The sequence below is a fragment of the Podarcis gaigeae genome (genome assembly GCF_964106915.1).
Source record: "Podarcis gaigeae genome assembly, chromosome: 13".
Taxonomy (NCBI): domain Eukaryota; kingdom Metazoa; phylum Chordata; class Lepidosauria; order Squamata; family Lacertidae; genus Podarcis; species Podarcis gaigeae.
This window is the reverse complement of record NC_139689.1, coordinates 2,272,804-2,287,899: the sequence shown is the minus strand read 5'-3', so window position 1 is coordinate 2,287,899 and position 15,096 is coordinate 2,272,804. Positions and strand designations below refer to the sequence as shown.

Here is a 15,096-nt window from a genome sequence, read left to right as displayed (position 1 = left end):
TTGCTGCATGCAGGTATCAGACGAAAGAACTTAAGACAAGGATTCCTGGAATAATACCTTGTTGTTGGTTTTTTTGTTTTTTAAATAATATTTATTGAAGTTTCGAAAAGGTTACAAAAATATAAAAGAGAAAAAGAAAAGAAGAACAAAAAATACACACACACAAAATAAAAAAAATATGAAAACAATTTAGAAAAAAAACATATCCATATCTTAACTTTCATTTACTTGTTTCCCTGACCTCCTCACACCTCCCTTTTTTGTATTCTAGTTCAATTAGTAATTTCAGCAAATCCTTTCCATTTTTTCTTTTATCTTGATAATTCATCTTAATATATTATAACTTTGCATTTTCACCTAATAACACTCAATTTTCAATTAAATAATTTATCTTAAAAAACCTAACCTGTTAATTAAGTCAGCAAATCCTTCCATCTTTCACTACTATATTCTGTCATTCAATTTATTTTAACCTTATCTTACCATAAAATACCTTAAAGCTTAAAACTTAATACTTATTTGTACATAACTCCATATTATTTCTACTAAAGCCAAATAGTTTCCTTCCAATGTTTTTCCTAATATTCACTAATTTTACACTAATTTCCAAAATAAAACTTTAAAAATTTTATTCCCATCTTCATCCAGCGTCTCTTTTTCCTGGTCTCGGGTTATGTCAGTCCTTATTGTCCTTTTCTTCTGGTCCATCAACCTGGTAATCTTATGTCCGAGGCTCTTAAGTCTCTGCCATGTCCCTTCTGCAGATCTTCTTCTTGTTTATACTTGCACTTTATCTTCTATTTTGTTGATCTCTTTCTTAGTTTCTTTCCTTGTTTTGCCCTGCTGGGCTTCATCAGACGTGCATACTCTAAATAATACAGATAAACATAATAAGAGAAGGGGGCCGACGCCTTGTTTCCCTGACCCCCCTCCCTTTGTCCTCCAGGAGTGGCTGCCTGCCACGTGGCCGGCGACCCCCACTACTACACTTTCGATGGCACCATGGTCTCCTTCATGGGCACCTGCACTTACACCTTGGTGACGCTGTGCCATAGCGACCCCCGCCTCCCGGCCTTCAACATCACCGCCAAAAATGAGGAGCGGGGCCAGCCCGAAGCCTCCTACCTCCGCCTCGTGACCGTGGAGGTTGCCGGAGCCACGGTCACCCTGCAGAAAAGTCGGCGGGTGCTGGTAAGGGCGCTTGCCCGAATGCGGGAGGGCAGAAGCAGAGGTCATTTGTGAGGTGGGGGGGGGTGTCTGCAAGGTTGCTTTGTTTTTATGAGGGGCAGGGAGGGCTCCTGTCGAACGTCAGAAGGTTCAGGAGAGGTAAAAAAGAAAGTTATTCTTCACACAGCGCGTAGCTAAACTATGGAACTCCCTGCCACAAGAGGCAGTGATGACAGCAAACCAAGATGGCTTTAAAAGGGGATTAAACAAATTCTTGGGTGGTGGGGAGATGGGATATAAAGGTAAAGGTACCCCTGACCATTAGGTTCAGTCATGACCAACTCTGAGGTTGCGGCGCTCATTTCGCTTTATTGACTGAGGGAGCCAGCATCCGGCTTCCGTGTCATGTGGCCAGCATGACTAAGCCGCTTCTGGCGAACCAGAGCAGTGCACGGAAACGCCATTTACCTTCCCACCAGAGCGGTACCTATTTATCTACTTGCACTTTGACGTGCTTTTGAACTGCTAGGTTGGCAGGAGCTGGGACCGAGCAACAGGAGCTCACCCCGTCGTGGGATTCAAACCGCCGACCTTCTGATCGGCAAGCCCTAGGCTCTGTGGTTTAACCCACAGTGCCACCCATGTCCCTGCTTTAAAAGGTGCTTTAAAAGGGGATTAAAGAAATTCTTGGGTGGTGGGGAGATGGGATATAGATGTACAGGAATGAATGAATGAATGAATGAAGACAGCCTCGTTCCACCTCCATCTCTCGTCTCACCACAGATAGATGGCCAACGTGTCCGGACCCCCGTGGAGGGCCGCATTCCTGGGGTCTCCATCACCACCAGCGGGATCTACGTGGTCCTGGAGACCAATTTCGGGCTGGTGGTCAAGTTTGACGGAAACCATCACCTGGAGATCCAGCTGCCTGGAACTTACTTTGACAAGGTAACTGGCGACTCAGCCGCGATGGCTGCGCTCTGCTTCCGAAGGCCAGTTGCTGGAAGGCCCAGGAAGGGAGAGTTGCTCTTGTGCTCAGATCCTGCTAGAGGGGCTGTGGGCCTGATCCAGCATCCTGTTCTTGTGTTCTTACCTGCATCCCCAGTGTCAGTTTGCATTTCTTCGTCTAAAAAGTATTGATCTGATGTGTAGAGATCTATCCTGTTCTGCTTAATTCAAGAGGGTTCTGGAAGGTTTCTTCTATGTGTGAAAGAAGGTTCTTGTTTGGGTTATATACCTTCCGAGAAGCTGAGTACAGCTGGTTTAAACTAGTTCTATTATCTGTCTGTCAAGGTCACACTGACTATAATATTCAGGCCAGAAGGAGCCTGGGTTTCACTTTCTCTTTCTATCTCTTTTCCTTCTGGTGTGGTGTCCTGTTCTGTATATAGTGCTAAGTTTTAGTCTTCTTATAAGTTGTAAGTTTGAAGTTTGCTGCAAGTGGATTTTTTATGGACAGTGCCAATCCTGAATCTGTTGGATTTGTGACCATTATGCTCATTTGCCTTCAGTAGCAGTAGAGCTCTGCTGGATGAAGTACAATTGCCTCTGGCCTATTTTGGGGGAATCCTGCAATGTGTTTAAGTTTTTCCTCCATATGCAGCTGGTCACCCAGCCCACCTATCCCTTTGACCCTCTGAAACCCCCTCGCCATCTTTTTTTGACCAGTTTTGCTTTGTTTATCATCCTGGGCACCTACACAAATTTTCCTCTGCACTTTAGACTTTTCCGGTCTGTTTCCAAGCACTTTTTCTTTCGGCCCACCATTTCCCCCTGTGAAAACCTGCTCCTTAAAGCTATCAGAAACCCATGGGAAACAGGGACAAACCTGCTTTTGTCTCCAAGTCTAAATGATTGCTGGATCCCACCTGCACCCCAAGAGCCTCCCTGTTGGTTTTCCGTCTCCCTGCCGATTTATTGCATCCTGCACAAAGGCCATAACTTCCCCCTTCTTGTCCCCAGGTGTGTGGGATGTGCGGCAGCTTCAACAACCAGAGCGGAGATGACCTCCTGATGCCCAACGGGCACTTGGCCACCAACGCCAGTCAGTTTGGAAACAGCTGGAAGGCACCGGGAGACACTGACCCAGGGTGAGGAGGCAGGGGCATGCGATGGCGCGGCCTAGAGCACTCTGGCCAGGGAGGGCGGGAACCTCATAGCTGTCAACTTACAGATTTGAAAATAAGGGACCAGCAGCCTCAAAAATAAGGGACCAGCAGCCAAAATAAGGGATTTTCATGGCGCAGGTATGTTCGAATTTTGAGCCCCTCCCAGGCAAAGGCAGAAAGCCTAGCCAGCAGCCAAACGAAGCCTCAAGCGGTGGTTCCCACAGCGCAGCAACCCGGCAAAGGGGATGCAGCAAGGAAAACCACCGTCCCCTCTCCGCTGGGAAGCGCTGAGCAAAGGCGAGTCCCCAGGCAAGGCGGCCGATTTGATCGGCACAAGGCATGCAAGCTCCACCGCCCAGTCGTTCTCAGACTCCTTATTGGGTGAGCAACGCAGCCAAGCAACACAGTTGGAGCCTCCCTGGCCGACAGGGAGGGAGGGAGGGAGAGGAGCTGCTTCCTTTGAAACCCGGGAAATTTAAGGGACATCATCAATAAGGGACAGCAGCGGGACACGGCGCTGGGATCAGGGACTGTCCTGCCAAATAAGGGACAGTTGACAGCTATGGGCGGGGTATAAATAAAATTTATTATTATTATTATTAACTCCCTTGGGCTGCCTTTGAGGGCCCGTGTGCACAGCAAGGGTTTTGAGGAGGTTGCCGCGGGTGGCAGTCACAAAATGCCGCTGTGGCGGTGGCGAAACACAAAATGGCTGCCACAAGGGCGACCAAGGTGATTGAGGGCCTGATGAAGAACGGTGGAGGGAGGTGGGTATGTTTAGCCTAGAGAACGGTAGACTGAGAGGGGATAGGATAGCCACCTTCCAAAATCTGAAGGGACGACACACGGAAGATGGATCACTCTTGTTTTTTCCTGCTACAGGATGGCTTAAAAGTTACAAGAAAGGCGATTCTGACTAGACGTTAGGAAGAACTTTCAGACTCCCTTGGAAGGTGGTGGTTCTCTGCTTTAAGTAGAGGATGGACGGCCGTCTGCAAGGGATTTTTTTAGCTGCAATTCCTCCATTTCAGGGGGTTGGACTAGATGACCGCTGAGGGTCCCTGCCAACAACCCTATGATTCTTTGACAGAAAGCTTTCCCCTACATTATCATCTATGTTGTGTGATTAATGATGGGCGAGTTAAGTTCTTCCCAGACCAGTTCTTTCCACCTCCCATCAGTCAGAGGGTCAAACTAGGACCTGGGAGGGAGCAGGGTTTGAATCTCCACTCGGTCACTACGAAGCTCCCTGGATGACCCTCAGCCTTACCTCCCTTGCAGGGTCATTGTGAGAATAAAATGGGGAGAACCCCTAAGCTCCTTGGGGGAGAATAGGTGGGGTTCAAATTCTGTAGTTGTCATTCTTGCATTGCTGGGGGGGTTGGTCTAGATGGCCCTTGGGGGTCCCTTCCAACCCTACGGTTCTGTTAGATCTAAAATGAACAAACAACACCCTCGCCCCCTCCTTCTGCCCCCAGCTGCCAGCCAGACAACCGCGAGGACCTGGAGCCCCCCTGCTCGGCCCAGGAGATGGAGCGCCTTCGCGGCCAGTGCCGTGAGATCCTGGGGCCCAAGTACCAGCCCTGCCACGGCACCATCGACCCCCAGCCCTTCTTCCAGAACTGCCTGTACGACATGTGCGAGTACCAGGGCATGGGCTCCGTGCTCTGCGACAACATCCAGTCCTACGTGGAGGCCTGCAAGAGCCAAGGCGTGGACAGCATCTCGTGGAGGAACAGCACTTTCTGTCGTGAGTCAAAGGCCCCCAAAGCAGCTCACACTGAGTGTCAGGAGTTCAGCCTACACTCGAGTAGGACCCCTGGCAGAGACACATGCCCAACTGGCATGTTCCTTCCCTCCTGGTCGATCGTTCGGGAGTTTCAAAAGCTTTCTTCAGCCCGAACATCATAGCGACCAATGCCAACTGACACCGATCCGCAGAGTTTGCGCAGTTCTTGCATGACAGACCTTAGCAACTCAGCATTTTGGTTAGGTAAAGGGACCCCTGACCATTAGGTCCAGTTGTGGCTGACTCTAGGGTTGCAGCGCTCATCTCGCTTTACTGGCCGAGGAAGCCAGCGTACAGCTTCCGGGTCATGTGGCCAGCAGGACTAAGCCGCTTCTGGCGAACCAGAACAGCGCACGGAAACGGCATTTACCTTCCCGCCAGAGCAGTACCTATTTATCTACTTGCACTTTGACGTGCTTTCAAATTGCTAGGTGGGCAGGAGCAGGGACCGAGCAACGGGAGCTCACCTCGTCGCGGGGATTTGAACCGCCAACCTTCTGATCGGCAAGTCCTAGGCTCTGTGGTTTAACCCACAGTGCCACCCATGTCCCTAGCATTTTGGCTAATCTACTTTATTTACATATAAACACACACGGAGCACTGCAACATGGCTCCCTCTCTCTCTAGCAGCATCAGACAGCAAAGAGAAAAAGGACATTAGTCCCACTTCACGGGACACAGGAACACAAACATCCTGTCTCTTGGAGTCAAAACGTATACCGTCATGTAACAGACAAAAATCCCATGACTGCAATCATGGAGCAGGAATTCTAACAGTGAGGAGGCCTCCCTCCAGAGGCTTGCAAGCTCAGGGCCGTTTGATGAGCTGCTAAAGAACCCTTGCTGCCAAGCCGGAAGCAATTGCAGAAGCAGAACCTGAAAGCAGGAATCTTTTAATTAAAGAGGCAGGGGACCTTTTTCGCTGTACGGGATCAACTTTTAAGTACCATATTTTTCGCTCTATAAGACGCACCAGACCACAAGACGCATCTAGTTTTTGGAGGAGGAAAACAAGAAAAAAAATATTCTGAATCTCAGAAGCCAGAACAGCAAGAGGGATCGCTGTGCAGTGAAAGCAGCAATCCCTCTTGCTGTTCTGGCTTCTGGGATAGCTGCGCAGCCTGCATTCGCTCCATAAGACGCACACACATTTCCCCTTACTTTTTAGGAGGGCAAAAGTGAGTCTTATAGAGCAAAAAATATGGTACTATTGTAGATCCTGGGCATTGGTGGATGGCATAGTACGTCACGTGGCAAAGGTCACGGCCCCATAGAACATTTAAAGCACTATTAAAACACTTTTGACAGTCATGGGAAATCCAAGGAAATGTAGAAATATTTGGGGGCTGAAGGATACTGTGCCTGGCACCCCTAAGATCACTGGATGAAACAATATTTTTAATTGTAACTCAATCAATCAAATTGTTGAGGGCGCTGGGAACTGGAGCTTGGTGAGGTCAGCGCCCCTGATAAAATATAGTTCCCAGGGGTGTTTTTGGAGGGAGGGGTATAGATTAAATCAATAAATCAATAAAAAAAAAATGTTGAGGGTGCTGGGAATTGTAGCTCGGTGAGCTCAGCGCCCCTGAGAAAATATAGTTCCCAGGGGTTTTTTTGGGAGGGAGGGAGGGGTATAAATTCAATCAATAAATCAATACAAAAAATTTGTTGAGGGTGCTGGGAATTGTAGCTCGGTGAGCTCAGCACCCTGAACAAACTGCAGTTCCCAGGGTTCTTTGGGAGGAAAGCCAAAGTATAAGAGTGCTCTCAATGTAAGGAGCAGGTGCCATAGCAAACCCCTGCTTTTTTATGCTCCCAGCTGATTGCGGGGAAAAGCGACCTATTAGCACCTAAAAGAGCCACGCTATATGTTCTTCCTTTGTTGCTGTACGTAGAAAATACCTCTATCCTAAAAGCCCCCCGTCTCCTCTTCCCCGCCTCCCCCTTCCTCCCCCTGCAGCTCTGCCCTGCCCGGCTCACAGCCACTACACCGAGTGTTCCTCTCCCTGCCCGGCCACCTGTTCCAACCTCTACGCCCCAGCCAGCTGCCAGCGCCCCACGACCTGCGTGGAGGGGTGCGCCTGCGACCGGGGCTACGTGCTGAGCGACGACAGCTGCGTCTTGATGCGGGACTGCGGGTGCCTGAGCACCCAGAACGAGTACTACAACGTAAGTGGAAGGGGACTCCCAGCGTGGTCCCAGCAGCCGTAGAATTGTAAGAGTCGCAACGCAGGAAACTTTTGCCCAGTGTGAGACTCGAACACAGGACCCTCAGATTAAGAGTCTGGGGCTGATGGGAGTAGTAGTGCGGGACATGGGGCTTGGTTGCTGTCGGGCTGATGCTCCTAAGAGAAGCCGGACGAAGAAGTCCAGATAACGAAGAAGCTGCCACTCTCACAATAGCTTCTGCAAATCATTTATTAAATGTGATGTTTTGAGGTCAAGCCTCTGTTGGGCGATGGGAGGAACATGACCTGCTGAAATATACTCGGAGTCGAGAGTGGATTTCATGCTCTTTATTCAGCTCACAGTGGTGAGGAGGAATGGAAGTTCCCCCAGAATGTCTGCTTTATATACATTATTCACACAATGAGCCCCACGTGATTGGCTAATTCTGGGATTCTCCTGTAGGCCAATCAGGTTGCGGATTCACTTCCACCTGGAGCTGGATTGGGTGGCTCCTGCAGACCAATCATACTGCTGCATTCTGGGTCCTATTGTTCTAGGACCAATCAGACTGCTGCATTCTGAATCCTATTGTTCTAGGACCAATCAGACTGCTGCATTCTGAATCCTATTGTTCTAGGACCAATCAGACTGCTGCATTCTGGGTCCTATTGTTCTAGGACCAATCAGACTGCTGCATTCTGAATCCTATTGTTTAGGACCAATCAGACTGCTGCATTTTGGATCCTATTGTTCTAGGACCAATCAGACTGCTGCATTTTGGATCCTATTGTTCTAGGACCAATCAGACTGCTGCATTCTGAATCCTATTTTCTAGGACCAATCAGACTGCTGCATTCTGGACCCTATTGTTCTAGGACCAATCAGACTGCTGCATTCTGGGACCTGTTGTTCTAGGGCCAATCAGACTGCTGCATTCTGAATCCTTTTGTTCTAGGACCAATCAGACTGCTGCATTCTGTATCCTTTTGTTCCTGGACCAATCAGACTGCTGCATTCTGGGACCTGTTGTTCTAGGGCCAATCAGACTGCTGCATTCTGAATCCTATTGTTCTAGGACCAATCAGACTGCTGCATTCTGTATCCTTTTGTTCCTGGACCAGTCAGACTGCTGCATTCTGGGACCTGTTGTTCTAGGACCAATCAGACTGCTGCATTCTGAATCCTTTTGTTCTAGGACCAATCAGACTGCTGCATTCTGGATCCTATTGTTTAGGACCAATCAGACTGTTGCATTTTGTATCCTATTCAACTTAGTACATAACACCTACCTTGCAGAGTTGGGGACAGGTCTTGACGCAGTCCCCTAACCGCCTCCCTTCTCCCTTTGCAGCCTGGAGAAACCTGGGTGACGGCCAATTGCCACGAACGCTGCACCTGCGTCGGAAACGGGAAGATCACCTGCCAGCCCTTCCGCTGCCTGGATGGATCCGTGTGCACCCTCAGCACCGCGGGGCTTCACTACTGCCGCCCAACCAGTGAGTGGGAAGCGGGGGCAGCAGCCGGGGGGGGGAGGGCTAAGATGGCGGAGGGGGGGAACTGGGAGACCAGTCATTCCAGGGTCAGTCTATCTGGCCGTTGGGAAAGAAAGTACAGTGGTGCCTCGCAAGACGAAATTAATCCGTTCCGTGAGGCTCTTCGTCTAGCGGTTTCTTCGTCTTGCGAAGCAAGCCCATTGTCAGCTTAGCGGATTAGCGCTATTAGCGGTTTAGCGGCTTTTAGCGGATCAGCTGAGAAGCGGCTTAGCGGCTTAGGAAAAGGGAGAAAAAAGGGGGGGTAACCCGCAGGAACTCGCAAGACATTGGGAAGCAAGCCCATAGGGAAATTCGTTTTGCGAAGCGCCTCCAAAACGGAAAACCCTTTCGTCTAGCGGCTTTTCCGTCTTGCGAGGCGTTTGTCTTGCGGGGCACCACTGTAGTTCTCCAGCTGCCTAGGCTGGACTACCGCAATGCACTCTACTCTGGGGCTGCCCTTGGAGACTACTGTATTTTTCGCTCCACAAGACGCAGCTGACCATAAGACGCACCAATATTTAGAGGAGGAAAACAAGAAAAAAAAAATATTCTGAGCAAAACAGTGGATGTGTGATTTTTGTGGTTCATCCTGTGGCCACAGACATGTGATCGGATGGTGAGTTTGGGGTGACCCAATGCAAAAATCCTGAGGATCCAGGGGCTTTTACCTCCCCCTTCCCAGGCAGCCTCCTTTATCGCTAGCATCCCTTATCTCCTCCTTAAGGTCCTCCGTGGGGCACACCAGGAGAGGCGGTCCCGTAGGTACGAGGGTCTTAGGCCACATAGGGCTTTAAAGGTCAAAACCAGCACCTTAAACCTGACCCTGTGCTCCACCGGGAACCAGTGCAGCTGGTAGAGCACCGGGTGAATGTGATCCCGCGGCGAGGACCCCGTAAGGAGTCTCGCCATGGCATTCTGCAACCGCTGGTCTTCCCGTTGATCATTCATTCACCCCACACATTTCAAGTAGTTCTCCCCATCACTTTCCAAGCAGCACAACATCCGTGTTTCTCTTTTCGGTGGTGATGTTGCGTTAGGGCATTTATTGTGTGTTAATTGTGCAGACCTAAAGCCTAACTCATGGGGACGCAGGTGGCGCTGTGGGTTAAATCACAGAGCCTAGGGCTTGCCGATCAGAAGGTCGGCGGTTCGAATCCCCGCAATGACGGGGTGAGCTCCCGTTGCTCGGTCCCTGCTCCTGCCAACCTAGCAGTTCGAAAGCACATCAAAGTGCAAGTAGATAAATAGGTACCACTCCAGCGGGAAGGTAAACGGCGTTTCCGTGCGCTGCTCTGGTTCGCCAGAAGCGGCTTAGTCCTGCTGGCCACATGACCCGGAAGCTGTACGCCGGCTCCCTCGGCCAGTAAAGCGAGATGAGTGCCAAAACCCCAAAGTCGGCCACGACTGGACCTAATGGTCAGGGGTCCCTTTACCTAAAGCCTAACACGGAACTGCTGGTGGTGCTGAGAAAGATGCCGTGTTGCCAAGAACAAGGAGAATCCATAGGTGCCCATCGGTTGACAGATAGGGTGGGGGAATCTCCCCTGCAATGGGGGCCTTGTCAAAAAGGGCTGTGATTCCGGAAGGAATGGCTGCTTCCGAGAACGCCATGGCCTTATTACAGAGGGAGAAAACTGTATTTGTCAGGAATCGAAAACCCTGCAGATATTCACTCAGAAAGGTTGTCAGTGATATAGGCTTCAGATTTTTGAGGAAAAAGTACAGGTGGGGCTGATGGGAATGTCAGTCCAAGATACCTGGATGGTACCAGTTTAGGGTTCATTCATATATATAAAATATGGTTTACATTTAGGGGTATCAGTTGGTCGCATTAAATTTATTTTTGCATTCCACCACGCCCAATTAACATTTTGAAGGAGCTTCTCCACCCCCATTGCTCAGCCTGGACACTGAGGTCCAGTGCCGAGGGCCTTCTGGCGGTTCCCTCCCTGCGAGAAGCCAAGTTACAGGGAACCAGGCAGAGGGCCTTCTCGGTGGTGGCACCCTCCCTGTGGAACGCCCTCCCACCAGATGTCAAAGAGAAGAACAACTACCAGACTTTTAGATGACATCTGAAGGCAGCCCTGTTTAGGGAAGCTTTAATGTTTGAGGCATTACTGTATTTTAATATTGAGTTGGAAGCCGCTCAGAGTCGCTGGGGAAACCCAGCCAGATGGGTGGGGTATAAATAATAAATTATTATTATTATTATTATTATTATTATTATTAGAAAAATAGCAATGCAAGGGCTTGGCCTCGAGACACAGTAAGGACGTTTCCTCTGAGCATGTGCAGAATGCTCACCCGCAACTTTTTACTTTCCTAACTTGGCTCTCCTTCTTCCCAGGATTCCACCAGTGCGTGATTTCCGGAGACCCCCACTACAACACTTTCGACAACTTCGCCCACCACTTCCAGGGGCGCTCCACTTACACCTTGACCAGGACCCTGGGGGACCTTCCGGAGTCTCTCGAACCCCTCTCCGTGGCGGGCAGGAACCGCCGCCGCTTCCCTTTCCAGAGATTCTCCTTCCTGCGCGAGGTCTACGTCGAGGTGTACGGCTACAGCATCCAGTTGTTGCAGGGGAGGAAGATGGCGGTGAGAGCCCCATACAACGCGGAAAACCGTGCAAGGCACGGGGGGGGGGTCCCTTCCTGCAGATCACTTGCCCCCTGAGCAAATGAGGGGCCTCGTTTCCACCTCCTCCTGCAGTTAAACACAGATGCCGTATGAGGATTTGTGAAGCCGAACATTGGACTATTCCGTACAGATAAAAGAAAGTCCATCTTTCGCAGGGCAGACTTTAGCTGTGGAACTCCCTGCCACTGGAGTCACTAACTTAGATGGCTTTAAAAGAGGATCAGACAGATTCATGGAGGAGAAGGGCCACTGTGGGGACAGGATGCTGGCTAGGAGCCACTGATAGCCCTCGCCTCCCTCCATGGATTTGCCCAGTCCTCTTTTGAAGCCATCTATGTTGGTGCCAATGGGACGCAGGTGGCGCTGTGGGTTAAACCACAGAACCTAGGGCTTGCCGATCAGAAGGTCGGCGGTTCGAATCCCCGCAATGACGGGGTGAGCTCCCATTGCTTGGTCCCTGCTCCTGCCAACCTAGCAGTTTGAAAGCACAAAGTGCAAGTAGATAAATAGGTACCACTCCGGCGGGAAGGTAGATGGCGTTTCCGTGCACTGCTCTGGTTCGCCAGAAGCGGCTTAGTCCTGCTGGCCACATGACCCAGAAGCTGTACGCCAGCTCCCTCGGCCTGTAAAGCGAGATGAGCGCCGCAACCCCAGAGTCGGTCACGACTGGACCTAATAGTCAGGGGTCCCTTTACCTTTACGTTGGTGGCAGGGAGTTCCGTAGTTTAACTATCTGTCCTAAATCGTCCAACATGTGGCTTAATGGGGTGCCCACAAGTTCTAGTGCAGGGGTCAGCAAACTTTATCAGTCGTGGGCCGGTCCACTGTCCCTCAGGCCTTGTGGGGGGCCGGACTATATTTTGAAAAACCCCCTAAATGAACGAGATGCATTTTAAATAAAAGGACACATTATCCTCACGATAAAACACGCTGATTCCTGGCCCATCCGCGGGCCAGATTGAGAAGGTGATTGGGGTACACATCCAGCCCCCGGGGCCTTAGTATGCCTACTTGTGTTCTAGTGTTACGAAAGAGGGAGGGGGGGAAACACCTTTCTCTATCTGGTTTCTGAGTACCGCGTATCATTTTTATGAACTTCTATCATGTGGCCTCTTGGCCGCCTTTTCTCTAAACTGATGACACCCAACTCTATCTGTTGATGGACGGCCGCCCTGACTCGGCCCCGGACACACTGACCAGATGCTTGGAAGCTGTGGCTGGATGGTTACGTGGGAGCCAGAAGAAGTTAAATCCTTCGAAGACAGGGGTCGTCTGACTGGGTCGGGATGGCATGGGGTTGGGGGGCCAACTCCCATCTCTTGCTGGGGCCCAATTAGTGCCAGCGCCTTCTGTCAAGAATTTGGGTGCAACCTTTGATGCCTCCCTTTCCATGGAGGCGCAGGTTGCAGCAACAGCCAAAGTGACATTTTTCCATCTCCGCCGTATTAAGCAGTTGGTCCCTTACCTTTCTTGCCCTGACCTGGCCACAGTGATCCACGCGACGCTCACCTCCAGACTTGATTATTGTAACTCGCTCTACGTGGGGCTGCCCTTGAAGCTGACCCAGAAACTCCAGCGGGTGCAAAATGCTGTGGCGAGACTCCTTATGGGGTCCTCGCTGCGAGATCACATTCATCCGGTGCTATACCAGCTGCACTGGCTCCCGATGGAGTACGGGGTCAGGTTTATGGTGCTGGTTTTAACCTTTAAAACCCTATGCAACCTAGGACCCATGTGCCTACGGGACCGCCTCTCCTAGTATGCCCCATGGAGAGGTCCACAAATGCCAACATTTTGGAGGTCCCAGGTCGCAAGGTGGTTAGATTGGCCTCAACTAGGGCCAGGGCCTTTTCAGTACTGGCCCTGACTTGGTGGAATGCTCTGTCCCAAGAGACCAGGGCCCTGCGGGACTTGACATCTTTCTGCAGGGCCTGCAAGACGGAGCTGTTCCACCTGGCCTTTGGTTTGGACTCAATCTGACCTTTATGCTTCCCTCCCCTTATGGTCCGGCTACTTCTTAAAACGAGGCTGCATTTTAAATTGCATTTTAACCTGTATTTTAAATTGGTTTTTTTTCCCTCTCCCCCCCCCCTTTTCCCTCTACAGTGGTGCCTTGCAAGACGAAATTAATCCGTTCCGTGAGGCTCTTCGTATAGCGGTTTTTTTGTCTTGCGAAGCAAGCCCATTGACAGCTTAGCGGATTAGCGCTATTAGCGGTTTAGTGGCTTTTAGCGATAAGCTGTTAAGCGGCTTATCAGCGGAACAGCAGATAAGTGGCTTAGCGGATTAGGAAAAGGGAGGAAAAAGGGGGGGAAACCTGCAGGAACTCGCAAGACATTTTCGTTTTGCGAAGCAAGCCCATAGGGAAATTCGTTTTGCGAAGCGCCTCCTTTCGTCTAGCAGGTTTTCCGTCTTGCGAGGCGTTCGTCTTGCGGGGCAGCACTGTATTTCACTGTGATTTTATTGATGTTAGCTGCCCGGAGCCCAGCTCTGGCCGGGAAGAGCGGGTTGTTGTTGTTGTTGTTGTTGTTGTTGTTGCCGGGAAGAGCGGGTTGTTGTTGTTGTTGTTGTTGTTGTTGTTATTAAACTAAGCAGTCCCAAACGCTGCGAGCGTTTTCTTCACTCCATCCCCTTGATCGTTTCTGATTGCCCTTTCCAGGTAAATGGCGTGATGGTCACCACCCCGTACTCGCCCCGGGACGGGCTCCAGATCACCCAGAGAGGCCGCACCATCTGCGTGGAAACGGACTTTGGGCTTTCCGTTTACTTCGACGGCCAGGATTTTGGTGGTGAGGATAAATGAGCACAAGGGGAGAAGGGGCTGCATCCTCCCTCCTGTAAGGTAATGGGGCTCGCTCAGGACCACCAGGACCAGGCCGGGCCAGAAGCCACAAACTTAGCCTCGCACCAACTCTGGCAGGCAGCCTCTCTTTTTTCCCCCAAATTTTTTTATTGGTTTTCTCAGTATTATAAACAAGCAAACACATAAGACAAACAAACATAAATCATAGCCTTATTAAAAACTACACTTATTAACATTGTTAAGTGACTTCCTTGCATCCCCTTGGTTGAATTTCATTGCATATCCTTTTAACGGTTTTCCAAATCACAGTTCTGATAAAATTTAACTTAAACATTCACATCCTTAAATCTTCACATTATGAAATTAAACATATTAATTCACTTAACATAAAGTCCTAAGCCAATTAAGTATCTGCAAGCTGTTTTCAGTTAATTTAACTAAAAAATCCTTAAATTTATTCCACTCTTCCTGATACTCCTCCTCTTTCTGGTCGTGGACTCTTCCGGTTAGGTTGGCTAGCTCCGAAAAACCCATCATCTTCATCTGCCATTCTTCTATCGTTGGTAATTCTTGGGTTTCCCACTTTTTAGCTAACAAAATGCGAGCAGCAGTTGTGGCATACAAAAATAATTTAACATGCAATTCCAGACCTGTTATTCCAAGAAGAAAGGCCTCTAGTTTCTTTATAAATGTATATTTCAACATTTTCCCCCACTTCATTATAGTGGCAGGCAGCATCTCAGAGTGGGTTTAAGGGCAGGAGCGCTGATTCACCCAGCTCAGGCAAAACTGTTCAACTGGCAAACTATTTTGTTAAAATAGTTAAAAACCATAGAATTCTAGAGTTGGAAGGGACCCCCAAAGGCCATCTAGTCTAACCCCCTGCAA

At 49.8% G+C, this 15,096-nt stretch overlaps 1 protein-coding gene across 1 annotated transcript in view; it reads left to right on the top strand.

The window, feature by feature from the left end:
• The window catches only part of ZAN (zonadhesin), a 70,267-nt gene that overhangs the window by 45,107 nt on the left and 10,064 nt on the right, over window positions 1-15,096 (top strand). Inside the window, exons 21-28 of the mRNA XM_083706481.1 lie at window positions 947-1,191; window positions 1,951-2,115; window positions 3,130-3,257; window positions 4,754-5,025; window positions 7,025-7,233; window positions 8,585-8,729; window positions 11,113-11,363; window positions 14,065-14,194. Of these exons, the coding sequence (XP_083562607.1) occupies window positions 947-1,191; window positions 1,951-2,115; window positions 3,130-3,257; window positions 4,754-5,025; window positions 7,025-7,233; window positions 8,585-8,729; window positions 11,113-11,363; window positions 14,065-14,194 (1,545 nt within the window). The remainder of the gene's footprint in view (window positions 1-946; window positions 1,192-1,950; window positions 2,116-3,129; window positions 3,258-4,753; window positions 5,026-7,024; window positions 7,234-8,584; window positions 8,730-11,112; window positions 11,364-14,064; window positions 14,195-15,096) is intronic.